Source organism: Maniola jurtina, chromosome 14, assembly GCF_905333055.1.
Source record: "Maniola jurtina chromosome 14, ilManJurt1.1, whole genome shotgun sequence".
Lineage (NCBI taxonomy): Eukaryota > Metazoa > Arthropoda > Insecta > Lepidoptera > Nymphalidae > Maniola > Maniola jurtina.
The window spans coordinates 6,825,305-6,851,673 of record NC_060042.1 but is presented as its reverse complement, the minus strand read 5'-3'; the positions used below and the strand labels follow the sequence as shown (position 1 = coordinate 6,851,673).

The 26,369-nt window shown below is 36.2% G+C and overlaps 1 protein-coding gene across 1 annotated transcript; it reads left to right on the top strand.

The window, feature by feature from the left end:
- The first annotated feature begins 117 nt into the window (after window positions 1–117).
- LOC123871721 (ubiquitin carboxyl-terminal hydrolase 31) lies at window positions 118–18,088 on the top strand. Its single transcript, XM_045915639.1, has 14 exons — window positions 118–553; window positions 634–825; window positions 1,069–1,203; window positions 2,266–2,400; window positions 3,264–3,367; window positions 7,952–8,072; window positions 8,413–8,560; window positions 9,114–9,260; window positions 9,777–9,961; window positions 10,516–10,622; window positions 10,988–11,119; window positions 11,496–11,591; window positions 11,737–12,755; window positions 12,985–18,088. Exons 1-14 carry the CDS (start codon window positions 218–220, stop codon window positions 13,023–13,025), a joined length of 2,898 nt encoding a protein of 965 aa, XP_045771595.1. The 5' UTR covers window positions 118–217; the 3' UTR covers window positions 13,026–18,088.
- The last annotated feature ends 8,281 nt before the right edge of the window (window positions 18,089–26,369 follow it).

Here is a 26,369-nt window from a genome sequence, read left to right as displayed (position 1 = left end):
AATGCAAATGTTACCCATTTTTACTGTAAAAACCATAGACATTTTATATGATATAGAGCCTGAGCGCCGTGTAGTATAGAGCAAAGACAATAAATGAGTAAATGACATAGAGGACAATATGGCGCTTATGTCAGTAGCATATCAATGTTTTCTAATTGGTTTTCTCTAGTTTTATGGAATTAATTATTCGTAGGATAGTTTTAATTTAACTTTTATTATGTCTACAAATAATTTATCGTCAGTTTTAAAATCATGTTCGGAAAGTGAACTTATAAACGAAGTAGCGGAAGCGAACATGACACCAAAACAGGTAGAAGGATCCCGATTAAAACGTACTTTTACCTTGCCTCGCAATCCCTTTGGGACATCGAAGCCCAGTTCAAGCAAAACTAAAACCACCGAGAATGATAATAAGCCATCAAGCGCGAGTTCTGTGATAAATGTTACGCAAAAAGATGAAGGTGGCCTGGAAAGGAAGTTGTTCAGGAGGCCGTCATGGAAGATATTTTTGAATAAGATCGCGCAACACATGAGTACTGTGAACGTATCTGGTGTAAGTGCAACACGAATGTTGAAAAATATGACGATATTTCAGTAGCAAGGTAAACTTTTACTTACCTACTTGATTTGCAGGTTAAGTCTGGCCCAGCAACCGTGAACGGCGACCGTGTTCCATGCAGCGGGGAACCGCCATGGCCTCCTGGGACAGTTCCAGCAGCCACAGGCATCAAAAACCATGGCAATACTTGCTACATGAATGCTGTGCTACAGTGCCTATCCCATACTGATGTCATTGCAGAATATTTTGTTTTAGAACATTATAAGGTCAGCTGATAAAAAAAATTGAAAATATTAATATAAAACATGTTTTATGGTCACATGGTAAAACAAATAAATTGACTTAGATATTCTGTGCCAGTGATTACTTAATTTAATTATAGTAATGTGCAGTGTGTCTTAAAAGATTTTATATAACTATTTGTTTGTTTGCTTATGCACTGTTGTTGTTATGTAACCAGATGATTGATTTACTGCTGTAGTATTTTCATTCGTGAAATTTTCTTTCAGATTGATTTACAAAAGCGGAATAAGATTAATTCTAAGAAGTATGGTACTAGGGGAGAGGTGACAGAACAGTTAGCAGCTTTGTTAAAAGCGCTATGGTCTTGTAGGTACACACCAGACATGAGCACATCTTTTAAGGTTTGAACAGTCAATATATACTTGCTATGTATCTAGATAATACTCTGAACCAATTACATTTGAAGACTTCAAGTTTATATTATAGCTAATTTTAGTACTGAATGTCAATTTTGATACAATTACCCCAAATCAATGTGCCTTTTATAAATATTTGCTTGTCTTTCTTTGCCTTTTTTTTCTATAAACTTACTATAATATGGGAAGATGGTAACATAAGGAATATAAAAAATAATGTAACAATAGTCACAATTGCCTATGTAAGTAAATCCTACAGCTAAAAATAATTTTTAACTGATAAACTAAAGCTTCCTCTTGCATTAAATTGATTTAGAATATTAAAAACATAATATAATCCAATAACAAAAGTTTATGAGGATGTAGATAATATTATATAAAAAGATATATAAGTACATATAAAATTATGACAAAATGTGTTTGTCATTATTCAAGGTGAAAACTGAATAGATGACCAAAATTGGAGGTCTAAATAATTATTATTTAGCCTCAATGATAATAATTGCTACATGCCTTAGTGCATGTGTTAGCCATATCACTAACATCTAAATAATTGTTATACCTCTAGTCTAAGTAATTGTTAGTCAAAATCATGCTCTTATTTTAATTGTTGTATGCAGCAGGAATTAGGAGTCCACCACAGTATTATTCCAAAATAACCCCTATGTGATTAATGGAAAGGGGACACGAACCTCAGCAATGAGAAATAAGAAAGAAAGATGCGGGTCAATTATGAATGCCTATTATTGCATATAAAGATGTGTCCATTATGTGACTATAAGTCAGATTTTTACAATTTTATGTTTTACATACATGTCTTCATAGTAGAATCAGCATTCTGTTGTACTGCTGTTGGATATTTTGTTTTTGTTAATTTAGCATTTCTTGACTTAGCTGTACAGGTCCAGAAGGTTACCTCCACTAAGTTTTTAGTATATATAAGCTTTGAATTAATCTGTAAATATATGCCATTTTACAATTATCAAGTCTGCTGGTATTATTATTTGATGTTTGTGACAAATATTTAATTTACTTATTAAATTTCAGGCAGCTGTGGAAAGGCATGGTAACCAGTATAGGGGAAATAGTCAGCATGATGCACAAGAGTTTCTATTTTGGCTGCTAGACAAAGTTCACGAGGATCTAAATACGGCAACTAAGAAAAAATACAAAACTATTAAGGTATGATAATTTTTAATATGCTGGATGGAAACTGAAACAAGTAACAAGAATATGAGGAGCTGGGGAACAAAATGTTGTGATTACACTCCAGATCTGAATCCTTAAATCCCTTAAATCTGAATGTTTTTGGCCCACTAAACACAAATCTGAACTCATTTCCAAGCAAAACCGACTAGAACTGTAACAAAATTGAGTCCAAAGTTCATAATTTAGAACATTGAAGACCATTTTCAAACAAAACAGGCAAAACTTTGCTAAAATTAAGTCCAAAGTTTCTGATTTCAATCAAAATGGTACGATTACAGTAAAGTTTCAACAGCTTTCATTGAGTTTTTTGCTTTTTTTAGGGTTCCGCACCTCAAAAGGAAAAACGGAACACTGATAGGATCACTTTGTTATCTGTCAGTCTGTCTTTCTGTCTGACTGTCTGTCTGTCCGTCCATCCGCCCATCCGTCCGTTGTGTCTGTCAAGAAACCTTAGGGTACTTCCCATTGACCTAGAATCATGAAATTCGGCAGGTAGGTAGGTCTTATAGCACAAGTACAGGAATAAACCTGAAAACCGTGAATTTGTGGTTACATTAAAAAAAAAAAATTAAAATATGTTTCAATTTTCAAAGTAAGATAACTATACCAAGTTGGGTATCATATGAAAGGGCTTTACCTGTACATTCTAAAACAGGTTTTTATTTATTTTTATGTATAATAGTTTTTGATTTATCGTGCAAAATGTTGGAAAAAATACTCGAGTACGGAACCCTCAGTGCGCGAGTCTGACTCGCACTTGGCCGGTTTTTTTGATTTTTGAAAACAATCCATGTGGACAAATCAGCTAGTTTTGTATAGTTTTAATATTGTTTCAGAATACAGTTGGTAAATCAGATGAAGTTGTTGCAGCTGAAACTCTAGCCAATCATGCTCGCAGGAACAGTTCTTTTGTTCAGGCAGTTTTTCAAGCACAGTATAGGTAAGTATTATTATAAAATTATAAATTAACTTCAGTTTAGATAATGCCAGGAAGCGATGTCTTAGTTTGGGGTGAGCCATGTTTGTTTTGTTTATGTATATTATTGAGTCAAGTTGTTATTTTGTTAGTTAGTTGTTATTTAGTTGTTTGTTATATTTTCTATGAACAGATAAACTCCGAAAGTTCTCTATACAACATATATGTATTTATGTTTTTATATTATTATGATGTATTCCGGTTCCGGTTGTCGTGTACGCCAGACGTTTTGTGATACGCTCTAACAATTTTAAATAGTTTTCGCAAGAAATAATAACATCTCCGCAAAACAGTGTTGTTCCAAATCAACTTTGTGCAAAGGATCGTCGAAATACAATCTAAATTACACCGAAAGATAAGTACAAAAAGTGAAATCACTTCGATCGTACGATTCATTTATAACCTCAAAACACTAAGGTTAAAATATCAAACGAACGATTGACAATTCAGACAGTGCTACCAACATAAATCGTCGGAGACACCTCAGAGTAAATACCTACCTGGAAGACACATTCGGATACGCGTACATGATCGTATTCCGTTTCACGGTAAGATGTCCACCCAGTTGTCCCCCGAAATGTCACTGCTATTATCAAAAATGACAGATCAGTTGAATATACAAACAAACACTATAACCGAAAATATCACGGCAGCCGTTTTACAGAAGGTAGATGAAAAAATCTTGCCGATAATAGAGGAAAATAAGAGGCTAAAGGGAGAAATCGAAAAATTAAGTACAAAGATACAGAATCTCGAAACAAACAGCAAGAGGAAGAATATAATACTCCACGGGCTCCCAGAGTCAAATGAGGAAACTCATGAGGACTTAACTACACTAGTAACTTCAACAATGAAAGAGATTGATGTGCAACTTGAATATGGGGAAATTGACAGACTACAAAGATTGGGGAAAAAAGTAAACGAGGAAAGCAAAACTAGACCAATTTTCCTAGCTACAACCACCTTGCAGAAAAAAATACAAATCCTTAAAAATAAAAAGAAGATGAAACAAAATACATATATTACCCACGATTTAACAAAAGCGGAATTACAGCTAAAAAAAGAAAAAAGGCACATGGACAATAAGGAAAACGAAAAACGGAAGAGATCAGAAACCCCAAGCCCTGGCACTTCGAATGCAAAACAAAATACCCCAAAAATGCAAAGGAAAAATGCATTTCAATTCATGCGCGAAAGAGCCTATTCACTCTCCGACAAAAACACTTATAGAAATTAAACTAAAACCAGGAACTGGAAGATCACTGATAAAAAAATCTCTAAAGCATAACATAACAACACAAAGCACCCCAACCCGGTTGGTCACCGTGGGGGAAGAAGACCACTACCCTCCAGAAAACAGAATTCAAAACTATAAACCCAATACTTGCCTGCTCTACATTTGCACTTATAATGCTCGATCACTCCTGTCGGAAGAAAGGCTTATCGAGTTTAAAGAATCCATATCACATATTAAGTATGATATAATTGGCCTCTCTGAAATCAGAAGAACTGGATACAATATAGTAGAAGATTCAAAACATATTTTTTGCTATTACGGAGAAACTAAAGGCCAATATGGAGTTGGATTTCTAATAAAATCTAAATATAAGAACTGCATCGAAAGTTTCAAAGGTATTTCGGAACGAATATGTATATTAAACCTAAAATTATCAACAATGGAGATTTCTATTATACAAGTTCATTTACCAACTAGCGACTCTACAGACAAAGATATTGACCAATTTTATGAATCATTGTATGAAACAATAAAAACTAGCAACAAAAATCTAATAATAATGGGCGATTTTAACGCTCGTGTTGGTCAACAAGTACGAGGTGAATACAAAATCCTAGGTCAAAACTGCTACGGAAAAAGAGATAAAAGAGGAAGCAAACTAATCAATTTTGCGCTAGAAAACAATCTGACCATAATTAACAGCATATTTAACAAAAAGGAAAAATCTCTCTGGACTTGGATTTCCCCAAAGAGTAAGAAAAGTCAAATAGACTACATACTATCCAATATGAGGAGCCAGTTTACAAACTTTGAAGTACTCAATCAACTCTCCTTCGCCAGTGACCACAGACTTTTGAGAAGCACAGTAAAAATAGAAAAAATCAAAAAAAGTAGAGCACAATATGGCAGCTCAATTATTCAATTGAAGAGTGCCCAGGACGAAACAAATTATCTTGCAAACTTAAAAGAAAACATAAGCAATGTATATTTGTCTAAATCAGAAAGTGTAGAGTCTTTCTACTTAAAAATAAAAGCAGCAATTTTAAATAGCATAAAGCAAAGCCGGGACGAAAACCCCAAGAATCATACTATTATAACCCAAGAAACAAAAAATATGATACAAAGAAGAAATGCATTAAAAAACAAAACCTCTAAAAGTAAAGATGAAAAACAGGAACTAAAAAATTTGTATAAACACATCCACAGACGCATTAAAAGGGAACACCACGAATACAGACTTAAAATTATTGAAAAGCACTTAATCAGTTCAGGCAGTTTGAAGAAAAGCGACAAAGAACTCAACTCAAGTAAATTCTGGATTCCCTGCTTAAATACGTCTCGTGAAAAAACTTATTCTAGATCTGAAATTATACATATCGCTACGGAGTTCTATCAAAATCTGTATAGCAAACGTATTGTACCACCTGAAGATACCCATAATATATTAGATGCAAATGGAGATAAATCACACACAGATGAAAAGGTAAAAAAATTTACAGAAGTAGAGATTTTAAAAAAGTTGGAAAAATTAAAAATTGACAAAAGTAGCGGTCCAGATAAAATATCGAATGAGATGTTAAAGGTTGGGAGAACTCTACTATTGAAACCCCTAACTCAGCTTTTTAATAAAATTTTAGAAGAAAGAAAAATACCTAGAGAATGGGCCGAATCTGATATTGTCTTGCTCTACAAGAAAGGCGACCCATGTGATATTGGAAACTATAGGCCTATCAGCCTTCAACCGTGCCTCTACAAACTTCTAGCTACTTGCTTAGAGCAGCGGTTATCAGAAATAACTGAAAAATATCAACCAGTTGAACAGGCAGGTTTCAGAAAGAGCTTCTCAACCGCCGACCACATACACACGCTAGATCAAGTCGTAGAGAAATATCAAGATCAAAGACGCCCATTATACTTGGCTTTTATCGATTATACAAAAGCGTTCGACTCTATCTCGCATGAAAGTATGTGGGTGGCTCTACAAAAATGCAATACACCTGTAGAACTCATAGAACTGATACAAGATATTTACAGCAAAAGCACAAGTAGAGTCAGGCTGGAGAGAAAAGGACCTGAGATCAAAATATGTAGAGGCGTTAGGCAGGGTGACCCAGTCTCGCCGAGGATTTTTATAATAGTCCTTCAAAGCATAATGAAAGACCTAGACTGGTCCAAAAAAGGAATATATATTAATGGACTATATTTAAGCAACTTAAGATTCGCCGACGACATTGTCCTCTTTTCCGAAACGGCACATGGTCTTGAAAAAATGATCAATGACCTAAATTCTGCAAGTCTCAAAATAGGCCTTGAGTTAAATAGTACAAAAACGAAAATCATGACCAACAGTGTAGAAAAACCTATATACGTTCGAGATACTCTACTAGAATATGTGCAAGACTATATATACCTTGGCAAACAAATTTCGTTTAAAAAGTCAAGACACCGAGATGAACTTGAAAGACGCTTAAAAATCACATGGAACAAATTCTGGGCCTATAAATACATACTCAAGTCAGATTTACCTCTCAATTTAAAAACAAAAATAATGGATTCATGTTTGCTACCTTGCCTTACTTATGCTAGCCAAACCTGGATATTCAACAAATATACAAAAAATAAAATCCAAACTGCTCAGAGGGCAATGGAACGGAGCATTCTTGGTCTGCGTAGAATACACAAAACTAAAAATGCAGCTATAAGAAAAAAAAACGAAAGCTATCGATGCATTAAAACATGCCATGAAGTTAAAGTGGAATTGGGCTGGTCATGTTATTCGACTCACAGATAAAAGATGGACAAAGACTGTGACTGAATGGCGTGGCCCAGTTGGGAAACGAAAGAGAGGTAGACCTGTCGAAAGCTGGGAAAATGAAATCAAAAAAACGGGAGGCATTAACTGGAAAAAAAAGGCCCTAGACAGGAAGACCTGGAGAAATCTGGAGGAGGCCTTTACTCAATGAGAGGTCCTTAATATTAAAATGAAAATTATTATTTTTTTGTCAACCAATTCTTTGTTTAGAAATTTATTAAGGATAAATAAAAGGCTTTTTTATTTTTATTTTATTTATTTATTATTATTATGATGAATTATTTGGGACTGGCTGTTGTACGAGTTAATCTGGTGAATAGTAAAAATTTATCAGTTTTCATATTATCATGACTTGCAATCTGTTAAAGTTAATTTTCTTGCTATATTAAATGTATTAAAATTCCATATCATTGGAATTTTATTTATTATTTATTGTATTTATTATTTAAAATTGTTCTAAATGATGTAAAGAAATACAATGAATTGCGTTGTTCAACAGGTCTGCACTTACATGTGCAAAATGTGAGCGAACATCTTGCACATTTGACCCGTTTCATTGTGTAAGTGTGCAGCTACCAACTAAACCGGCGACGGCTCAACCATCCCCTCTGCCTGTCAATGTAAGTTCATTATATTTGTTTTTAAAATAAAAATAGCTATCAAACAAGCAGTTGAGTTACCTTATGTTAAGTGATTACCGCCGCCCATGAACATTTGCAGCAACGCCAATGCGTTAGAAAAGCATTCGAAATTTAATTCGAAAACATAGTTTCTTCTGTGATTGGTTGGTGTCTGGTGACTATACTATCACAAAAAAGTTTTTTTTTACGATGGTACGGAACCCTTCGTGTGCGAGTCCGACTCGCGCTTGACCGGTTTTATATTATGTTAACAAGTAATAAATTTTGAGAAGACATTATAAGGAAAATGAAGATGTTTTGTATGCTTTGATTGTTCTAGGTGGTATATGTAAATCAGCAACCTCGACAAGTGCGTATAGGCGTGGAGTTGCCTCCAAACTCGACAATGGACGACCTCCGCACAGCGTTACATGCTGATACCGGTATTGATCGCGATCACATCATATTAGCTGAGATCAATGAAAATGGTTAGTGCTTAAATAATAAATGAATTATGTTTTTTACGTACACCATACATACACCACAAAATTAATACAGAAAAAACACATACAAAGCAAAACAAAATATAGGTAGGTAGCTACAATTTGGCAGTCTTATCGCTACCTAGTGGTCTCTTCCAGGCAACCGAAATGGTGCAAAGGACATAGCTATAGATACTAGAGGCAGGTGGTGCAAGGATATACATTAATGTATAATATCATCTCATTGCTGAAGGTCGTGACCCCTTCCTATTAATCACATAGTTAGAAATTAGAAAATCTTTATTAGTTAAAATCAGTTTGGAGATGTCCAAAATGTTTGGTTGATGAACCAATCACAAACATGTTTTCAAAAAAACATTCAAATTCAATTCGAAAATGTTTTCAAAAAACATTCGAAATTCAATTCGAAAACATAGATAGAGTATAGGGACGGAATTTCTGCGCAACGTAGCGCCGGTCCCCGCTTGCAGTGTGACATAATCTAGTGAGCGCCACAGTCACATTTGGCCATGACAATAAACCCTATGCTTGTTTGCAGGCTGGTGCACCGGTCGCGCCAGCTGGGAACCGGCAGGCATAGAGCTGGGCGCGCTGTACTGCCTCGAAGCGCCGCCTATACTGCAGCCGCCCACCACTCCCTACTTGCTGTTGTTGTGGGTCAATATGCTAGATGGGGACCGCTTTGGTTTGTATTTAACATAGTACAGCCTGTAGACCTTTTGAACTTTTATAATATCATTGTAAATGTTCTGTACTAGCCAGTTGTTAACGTTTATGCTGTGTCTTTTAGTAATAAATCTCTAATATTAATCTTATCCTTCGAACTGGATATAAGAATTAAAATAAAGTTTGATTGATGGGTATACTTCACCTCTTATAAGAGAGAGGAATATGGAGTTTGGACAGGTGATATCCATCCAAGCTTCATAATACTCATTCTTAAGACTGCTCCGTTACAATATAAATGAGGTGCAAACAACCTACTGCGTTTCAACATATTCAGGCATCTTGACCCTTAACATAATTACCGTGTTAGAGCGCCATGGCAGACTGTGAACTTTGCATGCCTTGATACATAAAATTATACTCTGATCGCTATAGTCTAGGCCGCGACCTTAGGTTAGTATCAGCCTGCGATTTAAAAAAAATATTTTTGGTAATAATTTCTTTTATGTAAGTTGTCTTTACAAATCGGTGTCAGGTTCACCATACGCAATGCAAGTGCCCCGCGAGACGTCGTACGAAGACCTGCAGAAGCTGATGTTGAAGGAGATGTGCCAGGTGGTGGCGGAGAGCGTGCTGGAGAGCGCGCAGGGCTGCGACATCTTCCGCGCGCGCATCGCCGAGGCGCACCGCCCCCGGGACCCTGCGTACTTGCAGCCAGAGGTATGTTGGCCCTTGTGTATTTACCTCAAAAAGTAAAAAGGAATCTTCTAACGATTATTTTCTAGTATCTCTATCTGTGTGTCTGTCACGATCTTTTTTCTCAGGAATGGGTAAAGTTATCAAGTATCTTTAAATCAATATAAAATTAATATCAAACACTTAGGTCCTTCTTGGAAATGTATAAAATCAACATATGCGAGTGTGTAATAGAGTGTGTTTGTAGTGATTGCGTCACGGAGTCCAGTACCGGCTAGATCATACACAATAATTAGCAGAGAGAAGTGAACTGAAAGAGTGAAGAAATAGAGAGTGCTCACCCACAGCTTGCATCTCGAATTCTATGTCAACAGTGCCAGCCTGAGTGTACGCCACCAGGGCTTTTCAAGCAGAGGTGAAGGAACCTAAGAGTGTGAGAGAATCCCCGGCAACAGTGAAAGTGGTGGTGACGGTGGCGGTGATGATTTATTATATCATTTTTATCCTCAGAATTTGAGTGCAAAATGTCTGATAAGAAGCATTCCTTAAAAAATATTTAAAATTCCAATTTGTTTCAGCTACCACACCCACTGTTCGCATTGGATGTAGAGCAAGCGCTGTGTGCACACGACAAGTATCCCCACCTTCGTCTCGAGTTACTCTGGGATCCCGCTCACAGGGACAGGTAAATTCCAAGAAGATTAATGTGATAAATATCTCTTGCAAGAATTTTGATTTATTTCTGTCCTAACTAAAACATAACCCTTTAGAGTTGTATATTAATAAATAGGAAGGTATTATACATATTTCGTCAATTTGAATACAATATTAATAGTGTCACTGTTACATCAGCTGCCTTGATTTTCAAACAAAATCAACGTTGCGTTAACTTAAGATTAATAAGCTTTGATAGTTCTAATAAGCATAAGTGATTTTGTAAAGTGATGATAATAAAAAAAATAACAATTTCGACCATTAAAAGGAGTACAATAGTACCTACTTTGAATAAATGTTTAACTTTGACTTATACTGAGGGCACTATTTGCGCAGTATAATCCGCGAGTCGGGCGAGGCGTGCGAGGTGCACGTGTCGGCGGCGGGCGCGATGACGCCGCTCACACTGCACGCCTGCCTCGCGCACTACACGCGCGCAGAGCATCTGGCGCAGGAAGACGCCTGGAGGTAATGTATACATATGTATGTGTATGCACACGCAAACTCGCACACACGTTGACTTCGAGATGCAACCATTGGGTGAGCACTCTCTATTTCCTCACTCTCATAGTCTTTACTTCTTTTGGTTATTGTGTACTAGCAGGTGGTATGAGTGAGCGAGACAGTACACATTCTCTGCGGTTGGATGTCCCACAACCTCATGGCTTTTTTTTACTTTTAATTTATCATTATACTTTTTGGTATTAGAATTTATTTTGACAGAATCCTAGGGATTATTGATACATCATTGACACGATTGTAAGTTATAGCTTCTATTGCTCTTTAAAACTTCTGGTGCACTTTTCTAAATTTATATATATTTTTATGTTTCCATTTTTTACAGATGTCCACAGTGCCAGAGATATATGCCGGTGGTAAAAACTCTTGGTCTGTGGTCTCTACCGGACATTTTAGTGATACATCTTAAACGCTTTCGACAGTAAGTAATTAAAAACTTATGACCTTTCAATTGTAGTAGAGAAAAAGTTGAACTTGTTTACTTTTTGTGATAAGTCCAACTTAAAAAAATATAAATCTATAATTTTATTTACTATCGGAATTTTGAACGACCTTTCCCTTTTCAGACAAGCCAAAGGTCGTACAAGTACAAAACTGACCACAATGGTCGAGTTTCCAGTTAACGATTTCGATATGACACCCCACCTCGTGCGAAGAAACCCACCTAACGTTGAATCACCGAGTCATTCTCGATCGCCGAGACGGAGGCATTCAAAGCCGTCGAATAATCCACAGGAGAACATCTACGACCTGTACGCCATTTGTTACCACCACGGCGACGATTTGGAGACGGGTCACTACACGGCCGCTTGCAAGAACCCTTACGACGCCCGATGGTACAAGTTCGACGACTCTAGAGTCACATCGGTCGACGATGAGAACGTTTACAGCGAACTCGTCAACAACTCCGCCTATATGTTGTTTTATAGACGAAAGAAACCCAACGTTACGCACTCGTGTTCCACCGAGGAAGGCGGACATTGGGCGTTACGGATGCCGAAATTCGCGAAACTGGCCACAGAAAGCCTGAACGAAATCACCGAAGTCAAAGAAGAGGTGATAGACGATTCCGATGATAAAAATAATCCAAGAACCTCCATCATCACAACCAAACCAAACACGTCTCCCTCCAAAAGTATTTCGAGTCTCGCCGAAGATAAAACCAGTTCGAGCCCCACGAAACATGTGACCGTTATACACAGCACGACGTCTATAATCCAATCACCGACTCTTCAGAGGCCGCTCATCGTCGAAGTGAACGGCGATATAACGAACGATGAACTAAGCGACTATGAAAACGAATCGAGCATGTCGATTGAGCCATACATCCACAAGGATGTTCACGTGAATCCCAAAATGACACCGGTGGACACGAGGCGGCCCCGCTCCGTCGACTACCCGGCCAGATCGAGCACGTCGCCGTCGTCTAGAGACTCCAATAGAAACTACGAGAGCTCTCCGCTGGTCGCGAGCATTAATGAAGTGGAATACCATCCCACCACGGAAGATTTGATGCTATCTATGTTTCAAGAGTCGAAGTATATTGTGCCTAGACACCACATCACCGGGGAATCTCATAGGACAGGTGTGTGTCTTTGGAATAGTAAAGTCGCTAATTTGTTGTACAGAATTCTGAAACCAACTAAAATAACAGGTCTAGATATTCCTTTTATCATGCTCCCTATGGAAAAGGATAGTACTAGATTTAGATCTGTCAATTTGTTTAGAGATTGTATACAACGGCTACAATATTGAACATTTTACGTAGGCATTTTTTGGCAATGTATATTAAGATAAATTTGGTTTTGTTGCAGGCGAGAAATCGACCGTATGGAAAACTCGAATATCCACATGAGAGCAGCTGAAACCTTTTTTAATTTGTATAGAAACCCCTTCCCTTTATTTATTTTACAAGTACCCGTAGATCTGAGGATTCCGTGTAGGTTTCGTTGTTTTAAGTATAGGTGAGGCATTTCTTGAATGCTCTGACGTTCTTGTATGCGCAGGTATTCGCACACCTAATAGAAACCACTGACCTCTAATACAAATACACTGGACCTGCGATTTCTGACCTGTTTTTGAAGCAACTTAATTATCGCCATTTTGGCGCTGTTAGCAGCACGCTCGGTGAGTGCATTCTCGCATCCTGCAGATATCTGTTTAATGCTAATGCGATGCTACTCGATACCACATCAGCAGGTCTATTCCGGAAAACCTATATCCATCATTATTACAATCGCAATTGTTGTGATTGGCTGAATTTCTGGTATTTTTGGTGCAACAATGCATTGCAGCCAATAGCGTGTGTCAACCAATAGAGGTGATTGCCATCGTTAAACTAGCTGTCGACTGTCAAACTACCGCGGCAGGGCTCCTGAGCATTCAAGAAGTTTAGCGTCACCTATACCTGAGTAGTTATAATTATGCGAAATGCTAGAGCAAGGCTTGAGATGTTCATTAAAAATACTCTATTATAAACCAGTTCATTGAATACAATACGAGCTTCCAACGATGAATTACGGCTTAGGTTTTATTTATCGACATAGTTAAAAAATAGGATAATAACTAAGCGAGTTGTCAATTTTACTTAAATAATCATAACTATTTATATACTCAAGAGGCCTATGTTTCAATGGCTAGAAAATCCTCATATTGGATAACTACCTGAAACACATTATAGCTATACAATAGGTAGCTAACAGATGTTTTAACTCATTTGTTTGATGTAATGCTAGATGTAGTGTGTGTAACTACGCGTCTCAGTATTGTAGGGCGGACCACTTACCCGTCGCGTCGTCAGTAGTTCAGTATTTGTGTTTTACCCCATGCAACAAAAATACATCATTAAAATCAACATTGGGCAAAATGGTCCTCATTGTAGCCACTTCTGAAACCAGTTTACTTTCACATAAATTGTTATATATTCATTAAATATTCTCTGTTTAATGATGAAGTTATGGACATTAAAAGATGATAATAATTCAGATAGTAGGTAGTCATGAACATAAGAATAGATCTTGCATTTCACGAGTGCGCTTAGTTCATGCCTGTGTTGAAGTCGTATCGGTATAAATAAAGTAAATAATGTGCGTTTGTGGCGAGCGCTTGCTCGCTGCTGATTGGTCCGATAGGGACGCACACTTATGCGCAATGTACACGACGTAACCACAAGTAAAGTTCGCGCGCCGCGCTCTTGCGGGGGCGTAAGGTGGGATGGGTATTCTGGCTTAGTTCTAAAAAGGTCTATCAGCATAATAAACAAAGTGGTTTTAAGACTCATTCGTTCATAAGCCAAATTTTGAAATCTCGTGACATTTTTCCTACATTAAAGCTACATATATGATTAGTTTTAACATAAAGAAATTAGAAAAATATATATTCTCTGAAGTTTCCGCTCTGAGGATCAAGGTCCTTGTATTTTGCCCAGTATCCTTTAATGAATTCTATTTGTGCAAGTCAAATTTTATGACCTAAGTCAAAATTTGTAGGCACGATTTGACACCTGCTGAATCTACTCAGTGTTGGTAACAACGAATTTGTGAGTAAAGTTTGCATGAGATATCAAACCTTGTCTATGTTACAGCTGGTATTGAAATTCCCGTTATTATTTCACAATTTCGTAATTTTCTGTAATATTTGTTGTACACACTACCGACAGTAAATTAGTGTAAAGCTGACGATAAGGGTTACTACACTTTAGTTTTCCTTAGTTTATATAAAAGGTAAATAAGTAACTTTTCGCTGAAATGTGTAAGAGGCGCACTGTACTGTACCCAACCTATACACACTTGTGACTAACTGAATTGTTAATGAAATCATGATACCTGATGATGGTGATGATAAAAAAACCTAATTCCAGATCTAAAGCGTCCGGCAAATCGCGTCGCTTTACGCTAAAGGTGCCCACGCACTTGAACTGAACTGCAACTGAACTGCGCGTCGCGGCAGCGCCCCGCACGAGATTCTCTCCAGCCGCGACACGTAGTTCCGCTGCAGTTCAGTTCGAGTGCGTGGGCACCTTTATGCGTTTCCCCGAGGTTTCTGCGATTTATCTTCTAAGCAAACTAAGGACAACTAAAGTAGGTATAGATCTAAACAGCAAGATGGTGTGGAATAAGTCCTGTTTATATTTGAGGCGCAGTGTACGTGGCGTACGAGTATACTGTAGAATATATTATTATTAATCAGCAGTAGTATGTTACAGCATAATAAAAAATGACATACAATACCACACTTGTGCCTTGGCTATAGGGTGTTAATTTGTAATTTAAAAATGTTTACATTTTACGATACGATATCCCGACGAACACAAGTATAATAATTAAACTTGTATGAAATGCAACTGAGATAAAGTCGTATAGATGTTCTTTGATTACTTGTGCTTAATAATGTTTTCGATAAAATATAAAGGTAGTTAAAAGTCACTTTTACACAGATTCGATATGAGGCGGCAAGGCAGTGGGATAGTAATTCATTGAACCTCGGTTTTTTTGGAGACATGCAGTAAAAAGGATAGAAGACAAGAAAAATTGAAGCCAAAATGTTTTAGTTGAAAATATGCGTTGAACTGATACTAAAAAATGAAAACAAAATTGATCGAAATAACGTAAAATAAATATTTTACTCAAATTGAGATTGCCATCACTCGTTAATATAATGAATGAATCATTTTTTCATAATTATTGCGCTGTCCACTGCTTTGTCTCCTTGTAGTTTAAGCTGCGTTCACATCTATAAATAATTTGCGTTGGTCAACACAAAAATTATTGTATCGTACACGACGCTTTATATTGGTGTGGACGCGGCTTTATGCGACCCGTGGTTAGCAGATATTTGCGTCACGTTCCAAATTCTCCTCAATTATTTCACACAGTAAACTATGTCAATATATTTTGCAAAGTATAATAATTTAAGAATAATTTGTGAAATATTGTATATAGAATAATATGTGGCTTTGTAATTTGTTTTATAAATAATAGAGATAGAGATATACGTTTTTGTACCAAAATATGATATTATCGGTTTGGATTAAACGTCGAATGTAAATATTGGAGAATTTTTTCATTACGGACGTAGGTAAGAAATAATGCCACGATGTGATTTTATAATTAAATTTTATTAAAATTGTTTTATATAAAAGACAAGTATAATAAGAGTAATGTATAATGTTATCTTATTATTTACTTAACAGATGTTTACCAATGACATATTATTATGAAGCTTGAATCAACCGAATAAAATATGAATAATAATTATTGTCATATTGAATGTTTGTATTTGCTCGAAAAACAGTTTATACCTAAAATTTTATTTAATGCTTAATAATTTTATTCTTAACTAAAATATAGACAAACTTATTTAATCAAATACAAGGTAAAATAAGTAAGTCATCAATAGTAGAATAACTTTTCACTGTTCATTTGTTCTTGAATTAAAAGAATCTTGTTAGCCTTCGCTTTCGGTTATTTATTAATTATTATTTATTGAAAAGAGTTAATGTCTACAACTCTTGAAAGTCGATGTAAGTCGTATTAGGCCGAGCCCAGATGTATATCATGTGTCCGATCCGATGTATCTGTATTGGCATATTATTCGTCGTATCGTATCCAAGCTTCGTATCTCTTTTGATCATCGGATAAAAATCGTTTCGCGTATCGTATCAGAGCGGCGGCGTATCGAGATTCGAGACCGCGTATGATAACTGCATATCGTCACCTGCCCACATAATTATGCGATTGTAATACGCGTCGGCGATACGGAACGGTGATCTGGTTGGGCAAATAATGCATATGTGGACAAGCCTTTAAGTTTAAATGACTGGCTCTCATTATTTTATAGTAGTGGATGATATCGGCCTATTTGTTAATAAAACTAATTTATTTTATTGGTGTGGTGCTAATTCGGTTGAACACTAAAACTGAACTAAATTAGCGGGTTTAAAAATATTTTTTAAATATAAATACCTACTGAGCAAACGAGGAAGCGGGTCACCTGATGATAAGTGATTACCGCCGCACATGAAAATCCAAAAACCTATGTATCGCCGGCTTTTGAGGAATTTGTTGATTCACCTCTTGAATACCCCATGTTGAAATCCGATTTTTTTTTGCATGGGCGTGGAAAAAAATCGGGCACATGGGAGGTCTAAGTGCACCAGACATCCTATCCATTAAGTCTGCGAGAATAGATGGCACTAATTTTATAGAACTTTATAAGGATTTGTGTACAACCGAACGCATCATCTTTGATCAAAACTATTAAGGTGATTTGGTTACCTAAGTTTCCTTCTCTGTCGCACATTCAAAAATTTTCAATGATAGTGAAAGAATCCGTACACTTTTAACAAATGTGGCTCAGCCAAGTCTGAAACAACGTTTATTTCAGACATATATTTGTCGTAATATAGGTATCTAGTTTTGATAGACAAAAATGGCGATGAAAAATATTGAATGTTTTCGCCATTTTTCTCTATGAAACTACTTCTGATATTAGGTAAAATTAGAATTTCTAAAATGAACGCAATTTTATTGTTTAGGACTTGGCTGAGCCACATATTTTGTTTAATAGTGTACCGACTGATTCTCATAAAATTATTATTGGAAATATTAGAATATGCGAGAGAAGGGAATTTAGGTAACCAAAGCGCAAAAGAAAACTAAATGACAATCAGGACATTTAAAATTTGTTTATTAACATCCTATCCTAGTATGATATGCTTAAAAAATCGACCTTTACACACCTATTATAGTGGTAGAAGTACATTTTTGTTTACCTACATTATTTTTTGTCCTGATTCAGTAAACACTTATGGCCGCTCGTCTTGAGCTATTTTGTATAAATTTTGTTGTTTTAATTTAAAAATGTTTATTTTACTTTAGTAGTCCACGTTACTTTAAAATATAAGTGTTATGCACCAGAGCTTGTTTTTTTTTATTTTACACCATTGACCTTTGTGACCGATTTACGTAGTTTCTCGAAATTGGTAAACGCTTGGACTTTAGTTTTTGAAAATGTAACATTTCAACTTTCACTTTTTTGAGTTATTTCCTAATATGTGGTACCTGTTACTTTATACGTAGGTACCGACACCAGTTTACAGACCTTGCTTTTGGTACAAAACTTTACTTTTTCGAAAAGTTGATATCGACCACGGTTACTGACCAGTTTTTGAAACTTGAACATTATTATGACTCCGTCCGGTATCCAAAAAGCGGTTAACTGCAAAAGAGTCCTTGCCAAAAAACGTGGGAATTTAGAAACTGATGTTTTTAAAATGTTTGATACATAGGACCAAAATAAAAAACAAACTTACCTATCATTGGTCCAACGTACCATTTTTTAAAATAAATTTTCATCAACCCATCGCCAGTTCACTACTGAGCACGTGTCTCCTCTCAGAAACAAGGGTTTGGCCTTAGTTTTCCACGCTGGCCAAGTGCGGATTGGCAGATTTCCCATACCTTTGAGAACATTATGGAGAACTCTCAGGCGTGCAGGTTTCTTCACGATGTTTTTCTTCACCGTTGAAGTGGTGATACATATATAAAACTGTCAAAACCGCGCGTACCTACTCGTAACACATAAAAGTTAGAGGTGCGTGCTCGGATCGAACCCTGGACCGCTCAACTAGGAGGCCTGACGTCTTAACCAATAGCTGTGTCGTATATCGGTAAGTACGAGTGCAATGAAACGACCGTAAGGCCTCGAAGCTAGTTTATTACTGGCTACTGTAATCCTAGTGCAATCGGGATATGCATCACTGTGCCAATAGGCTATCACCTACGATTGGTTCACTTACAGAACCTACGTACCTACCTACTTTAGGTTTTTTTAAATTACAGTTTCAAGTTTTGCCAAAAGAACGTTAGTAAGTAATGGTAATCTACATAATTATTATTTTGCATTTTTCACGAGCTGGTTAATTTATTTTGATTGGCTGCATATTAATTTGCTGAAATCAATCGTCTATGACCAAATCAATTAGCGACTATTAATCGCTTGGACGTGTATTTAAGCGTGAAGGAAACTAATCAGCGTAGATTAAATTAGGTACCTACTCATCTATACATATATAACATATATACATAATATATATATATATAATAATAATATCTAAGATAATCGTTTTTTCTTAATGTAAATATGTATGTATTTTATCTAAAAATTGTTAAAATGTATATAGGTTTCTGACCATTTCATGATTCTAGATCAACGAGATGTACCCTATAGCTTTCTAGACAGACACGACAGACAGATAGACAACAAAGTGATCCTATAAAGGTTCCTTTTCCTTTTGCGGTACGGAACCCTAAAAGAATTGTGAAAATCGGTTCTTTGACGAGTAAAATCGATAAAAGATTCAAAATTAAAAATATTTTTTTTTTTTCAATTAGACTTTTACAAGTACTTTTGAATCGTCAAGAGCATCTACCACTGGTTCGGAATGCCTTTCCTACCGAGAAGAACCAGCAAGAAACTCGGCAGATTTGATCCCGTATCCCAAAAAAGCCCTATTTTTTCGCGATAAAAACTACCCAATATGTTAACGGAGTATCAGCTACCACTGCAACTGTACCAAATTTCATTTAAATCTGTTCAGTAGTAATCACGTCAAGCACGCAAAGACAGACAAAAATTCCAAGAAAAATTGTTTTGGGGTCTATATTGCATCGATAATAATGTTTCCTCCGATTAAAATTTTTAAAAAATGAAATCATTCCGTTACAGTTAAATTATAGGTAAGCATAGATACCTACTTAGATTCCGACCTTTGTATATCTATGCCAAATCTTAATAGACACGATATTATTTAACAGTTTCCGAATCCGAATATCGTTAGAATCTATCATTAGAATATCTACAAAATCGACGTTGATAAATTATTTATTACCCACATCATTAGGTATCTACCAAATATTATTTTAATTCACTAATCAAGCCAATCGAAAGTTGCCCCAGTTCTAATTCTAGTGCATAATAATATTATGCTATTATGACATGTAGACACTTTCAATTCTTAAAATAGCTATCAAGGATCTATTGAAATATTTTGAGACCAATGTTGTGTGTTAATACATTCAGGCTTTGTCTTTAGTACGCAGGTCTCTAGTAAAAACCTACTCTCTAGTTAGTTAGTATTATTGAAAAAAAACGGTCAAGTGCGAGTCGGGCTCGCACACGAAGGATTCCGTACCGCCCTACAAGAAATAACATTTCTAGGGTTCCATATTTCAAAAGGAGAAAAGGAAGGAAGGAAGAAAGCATCACTTTCTGTATGTAGTGTCTGTCAAGAAAAGCTATAGGGCACTTCTCGTTGATTAATGAAATTTGGCAAGTGGGTAAGCCCCTATAAGACCTACCCACTTGCTAAAATTCATGATTCTCAATCCGAAAACAGTGAATTTGTGGTTTCATCACAAAAAAAAATGTGTTCACGAAAAACAAATACTAGTAAATACTACGAGTAAATAAATACTAAATCACCTAGGTGCTTATAGAGCCGCATTCATTCATTTACTTGCAGTAACAGCAGCAATAGAAACACACATTCTGTGAAAATTTCAACTCTACTTATTACTTACGGTTCACGAGATACAGCCCACTGACAGACAGGTGGACGGGCAGCGGAGGCTTAGTAATAGAGTTCCATTGGTACGGAACTCTAAATATAGAGTTAGGTTTATCAGATAAAAATGACAGGACCTGAAAGTCTACTTGATGAGCAGAAAAAATCAAGATGATGGAATCTATTGTTCCATATGAAAGATATGACGACCTAACTATTAAAAATATCTAATTTAAAGGTTCGCATTTTAAACAAGTGGGAGTCGGACTCTCGCACCGAGGGTTTCATACTCGGGTATTTTTTTCGACATTTTGCACGATAAATCAAAAACTATCATGCATAAAAATAAACAAAAATCTGTTTTAAAATGTACAGATAAAGCCCTTTTATACGATACCCCACTTAGTATAGTTATCTTACTTTGAAAAGTAAGTAGTTATCTTACATTTTAACTTTTTTAATGATGTAACCACAAATTCATGGTTTTCAGATTTATTCCTTTACTTGTGCTATAAGACCTACCTACCTGCCAAATTGCATGATTCTAGGTCAACGGGAAGTACCCTATAAGTTTTCTTGACAGACATGACGGACGGACGGATGGACGGACGGGCAGACAGACAACAAAGTGATCGTATAAGGGTTCCGTATTTCCTTTTGAGGTACGGAACCCTAAAAACCAACTCTGTATGCTCTCGGACCACTTTAGTGGTCTGCGCAGTGCGCACCCACGCGCCCTACTAGTTAAACCTATAAGTAGGTACTTAGTACACAAAATGAGATAATAAGTAACCTGATCAAGTCCATAATATTTTGTGCCGAAATAACGTCTCGCTCTATTTGGCTGTTACATAGAAACATTACCGTCTTCCAACATTGAGGGTAGGGCTCATGTTTCCTGTTGCTCTCACAGACACGGTATCAAGCCATTATATCGAATGAGGACAAAAAATTCAATTGAAAGCCTGGGAACATCGATAAATGTTGCGTTGCAGCATTGACGCTTTAACTCCCTAGATAAGTATTTCCTTTGTTACATAGACTCGTAACAATCAATTCCTAATGTTCATTACCTACTAACTATTAATTAGGTAACTACTTATAAAATAACTGAAAATTTTCATAAAAGGTCGTAGGTAATGTACCTACCTAATATATATTAAAAATCTAGTTTTAAATGTACTCGCAATGACGCACAAAGCTAAAAAGGCGAAATACCACAAGTGTAAATTAAAAAATAACACCCCCGACAAGTGAAGGTCACAGTAACTAGAAAAGAGCTGGTAACTTTCAAACGGCTAAACCGATTTTCTTGGATTATAGCTAAGAACACTCTCGACCAAGCCACCTTTCGAACAAAAAAACTAAATTAAAATCGATTCATTAGTTTAGGAGTTACGATGCCACCCTCTTTTTGGGTCGGGGGTTAAAAAATAAAAATTGTGACGTTTTGCGATACTGAAAGAATACTTTTAAATCGCCAAACAGGATACCTACATAACGCGAAAAATGCTAAATGCGAAAATTGAAATGTTTGGAAATATCAAACCCAAAATTTCGTAGTTCAATATAAGGACTTCTTTTTTTAGGGTCTCTTAAATTTTAAGAGGGTCTCTTAAATTTAAAGATGTTTTATAGTTTAATTTGTTTAGATACCTATTTAGTTTGCTTTTTTAAATTAAGTTTTCATTAGCATAGCGCAATAATATTAAGGCATGCATTATGCAAAGGCATTCTGCGTACCGTTTTTAGTCATTCGGTATTTTGGTTTTTAGTGATATGCATCTAAACTGATTTTTCTACATGTAAGTACATAGCATTACCTATGTACAAAGGCCTTGTTTAAGACAGGTGATTAATTCGCCAATCTAAATTTACTTTCAACACATTTACATTTTTAGGCTTCCGTACCAAAATAGTGAAAAAGCCTTATGGGCTAAGTTTGTCTGGACTCTGGCCGTTATAGAGCATTTCAGAACAGAATAGGTAACTCTAAAGTTATCATAGACTAGCGACCCGCCCCGGCTTCGCAAGGGTGGATGGACACTGGACACTACCACGAAAAATCCTATCTATTTTCCGGGATAAATTATAGCCTATACGGATTCGGAAGAATCCCTCTAAGTAATGGTAAAAGAAATTTTGAAATCGGTCCAGTAGTTTTTGAGCCTATTCAATACAAACATACAAAAATACAAAGGAATCCCTCTTTATAATATTAAGTATAGATTTAAAAGGAATAGTTTTCACTTTTCAGCAATTGATTCTCTATTCCGTGGGTTCAAATAATGCTTGTCTTATTATATTATTATTGCAAAATGAAATCTTCAAAATTTGCAAAGCGAAAGAAACAGGTTTTGCGGTCCTAAATAAAAAGAATTTTTTTTTGAGACGCTAGATTGGTTTAACCAAGTAGGTAACTATACAGATACCATCCGTATATCTATCTGTCTGTGACTATACTATGTTTCATTCCAAGCTACTACGGAACTCTCGGTAGGCGTGTCTGCTACGAACTTGGTCAGTTTTTTATATCAAGGTTTTAAATTGACTACTTTTTTACGAGCTAATCGTTCATATCAAAATATTTGGTCGACACATGCTTGCTTTTGTTTTAGTTGCCTGATTTTCATATTGATACTGATAAGTAACTATGTATTTCGTCTAGGTATAGTTTTACTTTTTCAAAAATTGCATTTATCATTCGCTTGCATCCGTTTTCGCCTAGCTAAACGGTTTCGCTCGGCTCTCGTAGGTATAAGCTCACCATGTTACTTCTGGATAAAGTAGCTTTCCAATGGTGAGAGAATTATTACAATCGGTTCAATAGTTTCAGAGTTAATCCATTACAAAGAAACAAACAATCTTTCCGCTTACATTACCTATATTATACCTAGAGTAAAATAAAACTATTTTTTTTTCAATATTCAATTTTAAGGCAAACGATAATTCCGGAGAACCAAAAATGTGCACTTTTTTCGATATAGTCTTTTTTTTAGCAGTTCGAATACCTGGCTTAATATACCTGGTTTAATTTTATCCAGGGCCGGCCGGGTCCTGATTTGACGGCGCGGCGTCGATATTCCATTATACATAATATTATATAGTATAGGTACCTGCGTAAGTAGGTATTTTCAAAAAGATAAAGTGAGACTGAAGTTTTCTGATATTATACCTACTACAACGGATGAAGTCGCGGGAAACTGCTACTAATCTATACATATTATAAAAAGTATTGCCCTGACTGACTGACGATCTATAAACGCACAGCCTATAATAATCACACGAGTAATACTGCAGGTACTGCAGGTTAAGGGTGTCTTTCCACCAGAGATCTACGCTACAAAAATATAAATATATGACCGTTTCCACCAATACTAAGCTATGTAGCTGTGCGAGGAAGATGCGCGCGCCGCCGCAAAGTAGCTGCGCGAGAAAGGTGCGCATACTGTAGGTATTCTGTTCTGCACCACTGTCGATGGCCCATAGCAGGCATCCATAGCATGCAGCCATAGCACGCATCCTTTCTTATAAAAACATATCTTAGTTGAATCCGTTTCAACCAGTGCTAAGCTATGTGAACCAATGAATATGATTGGTGGATATCAAACGCATCCATAGCAACGTAGCGTAGCACATCTCTGGTGGAAAAGCAGCCTAAAATTAGAAACTTGAAATTTTGACAGTAGGTTTCTTGTATGACGTAGGAGCGCAGCCCCACGGATGTAGGAGGTAATAATATTCTTAGGTACTAGTATTTATTACTTCGATGCGTAGGTCCAGTAAATAGGGAAAGTTTGTATGAAAGCCCGTAATTTTTCCAATTACGTTCATACTTATAAATTAATATTTTAGAGTTTAGACTTTCAATCAAAAAAAAAAGTGCCTTTATGTTTCAGAATATTTGGAAATTTCGTCCTAAGGGGGCTAAACAGCTGATAGAAATTTGTATGAAAGTCCATTATTTTTCAAGTTAGGTACCTATACCCATGAAAATAGATATTTGGCCTTTTGATCAGAAATGAATGAAGAAGTAGGTACGTGTTTCAGGATTTCAGAAATTTCATCCCCTCGTCGATTTTTGAAAATTGTATTCGCGGCTCTGCTCGTCGCTATGGGTCTGCTGTTAAACAAATAATAATAATTATCACTCGGACATACTTAATTCTTAGTTAAACATGTGGTAAGTACCTAAGTCATTTATATACTATCTATTTTTATGTTTTAGACTTTTAGAGTTACATATAAATTGTCGGTCGAAGGCATTTTTCGTAATATTAACGGGGAGGAAAAATAAAAAAAAACTGCGCCATTACCCTAGATACTCGTAGGAGTTCCTTGTGAAGAAATTGAATTAGTAGGTATGACTTAAGTAACTAATTGTGTGTATTTAAATTTAAGTAGATATCTATCTGCAAGCTTATATAAATCTTATCAAGGCTAAGTAACTATGCAATATCCACCTAGGAAATTTAAAATAATATATAAATTTTATTTTTGGCTAGTGGTTTTAAAAGTTTATTAAAGCCAATATGGTAATTAATTTATGTATTTATGTAAATTCTAAACAGTGCAGCTTGCACACGCGCGTGCATTACGTATGAATGGTTGTATAACAATTAATAATAATTTATTTATGCCAATGCTAAAATACGGAAATCAGGTGACTTTTAGTGCCTCGTCGTCTTAACTTCCAAATGTTTTTTTTAAGTAAAGCTAGGTATATACACAGTTTCATATAATATGTCTTGGTAGGGGTCGCTTGATGGGTCCATAGTAAGTATACATTTACCTACCTAAGTATAGATATTAGAAATTCCAACCTCTTGTTGTGTAAGTATTTCCGCAACCAAGTTGCAACTGGACACAATGCTTTAAAAAGCAAACTAAAAGGATAGAATTGCAAAATATTGTACGTGAATTGCCCTATCTAGTATTCGAGTAGATAGGTACCGCCCCCTTTTAAGTTGTATAGTATGCACATTGCACATAGAGAAAGAGCCAGCGAGTGCCAGACCTTCGTTATTTTATAAAAACTGAAAGTTTCTTTACGTATTGTCCCCAACACAGGAAGGAACGATCGGCAACTATGAAGTTTGGATCATGCTGGCTTTGGGAGATAACAGGTAACAAAGCTGTAAAAAACCTTACGTCATTAGGCACACGAAGTTGCGGGCATGATCTCAACATCATCATGATCAACCCATCGTAAGCTCACTACGGAATACCTAAGGGTCTTCCCTCGGAGTGAGATGGATGTTGGCCATAGGCTACCACGCTGGCCAATTACGGATTGGCAGACTTTTGACAACATTATGGAGAACTTTCAGGCATCATCTATTACCTACCTACATCCTAAATGTTTCCTTGCCAATTCAATAAAACTTCTAAGTTTTTAAAATATTTTTGTGTTAACAAAAAGACTAGACTAAGGTATACGAGTAATTAGATAGGTATAATAACTACCTCTCCTAGCCTGTATTGGTAGGCGCCTTATTTTTTATACATAGGAAATGCCTAACGCATACCTCATCCGTTAGGAGAAACGGAGGGGTTATGTGGGGCTTGCACCCACTAAATCCTGTGTTTGTCTTTCAACGGACTGGCGGTTGCGCGGGTATCACGTACTATAGT

Bases quoted from the DNA above. Each gene is read 5' to 3' on its own strand.
- LOC123871721 (XM_045915639.1), top strand. From the start codon at position 218: ATGTCTACAAATAATTTATCGTCAGTTTTAAAATCATGTTCGGAAAGT. The intron at 554-633 runs GTAAGTGCAACA...CTTGATTTGCAG, and splicing joins GTACTGTGAACGTATCTGGT to GTTAAGTCTGGCCCAGCAAC. The intron at 8,561-9,113 runs GTTAGTGCTTAA...GCTTGTTTGCAG, and splicing joins AGCTGAGATCAATGAAAATG to GCTGGTGCACCGGTCGCGCC.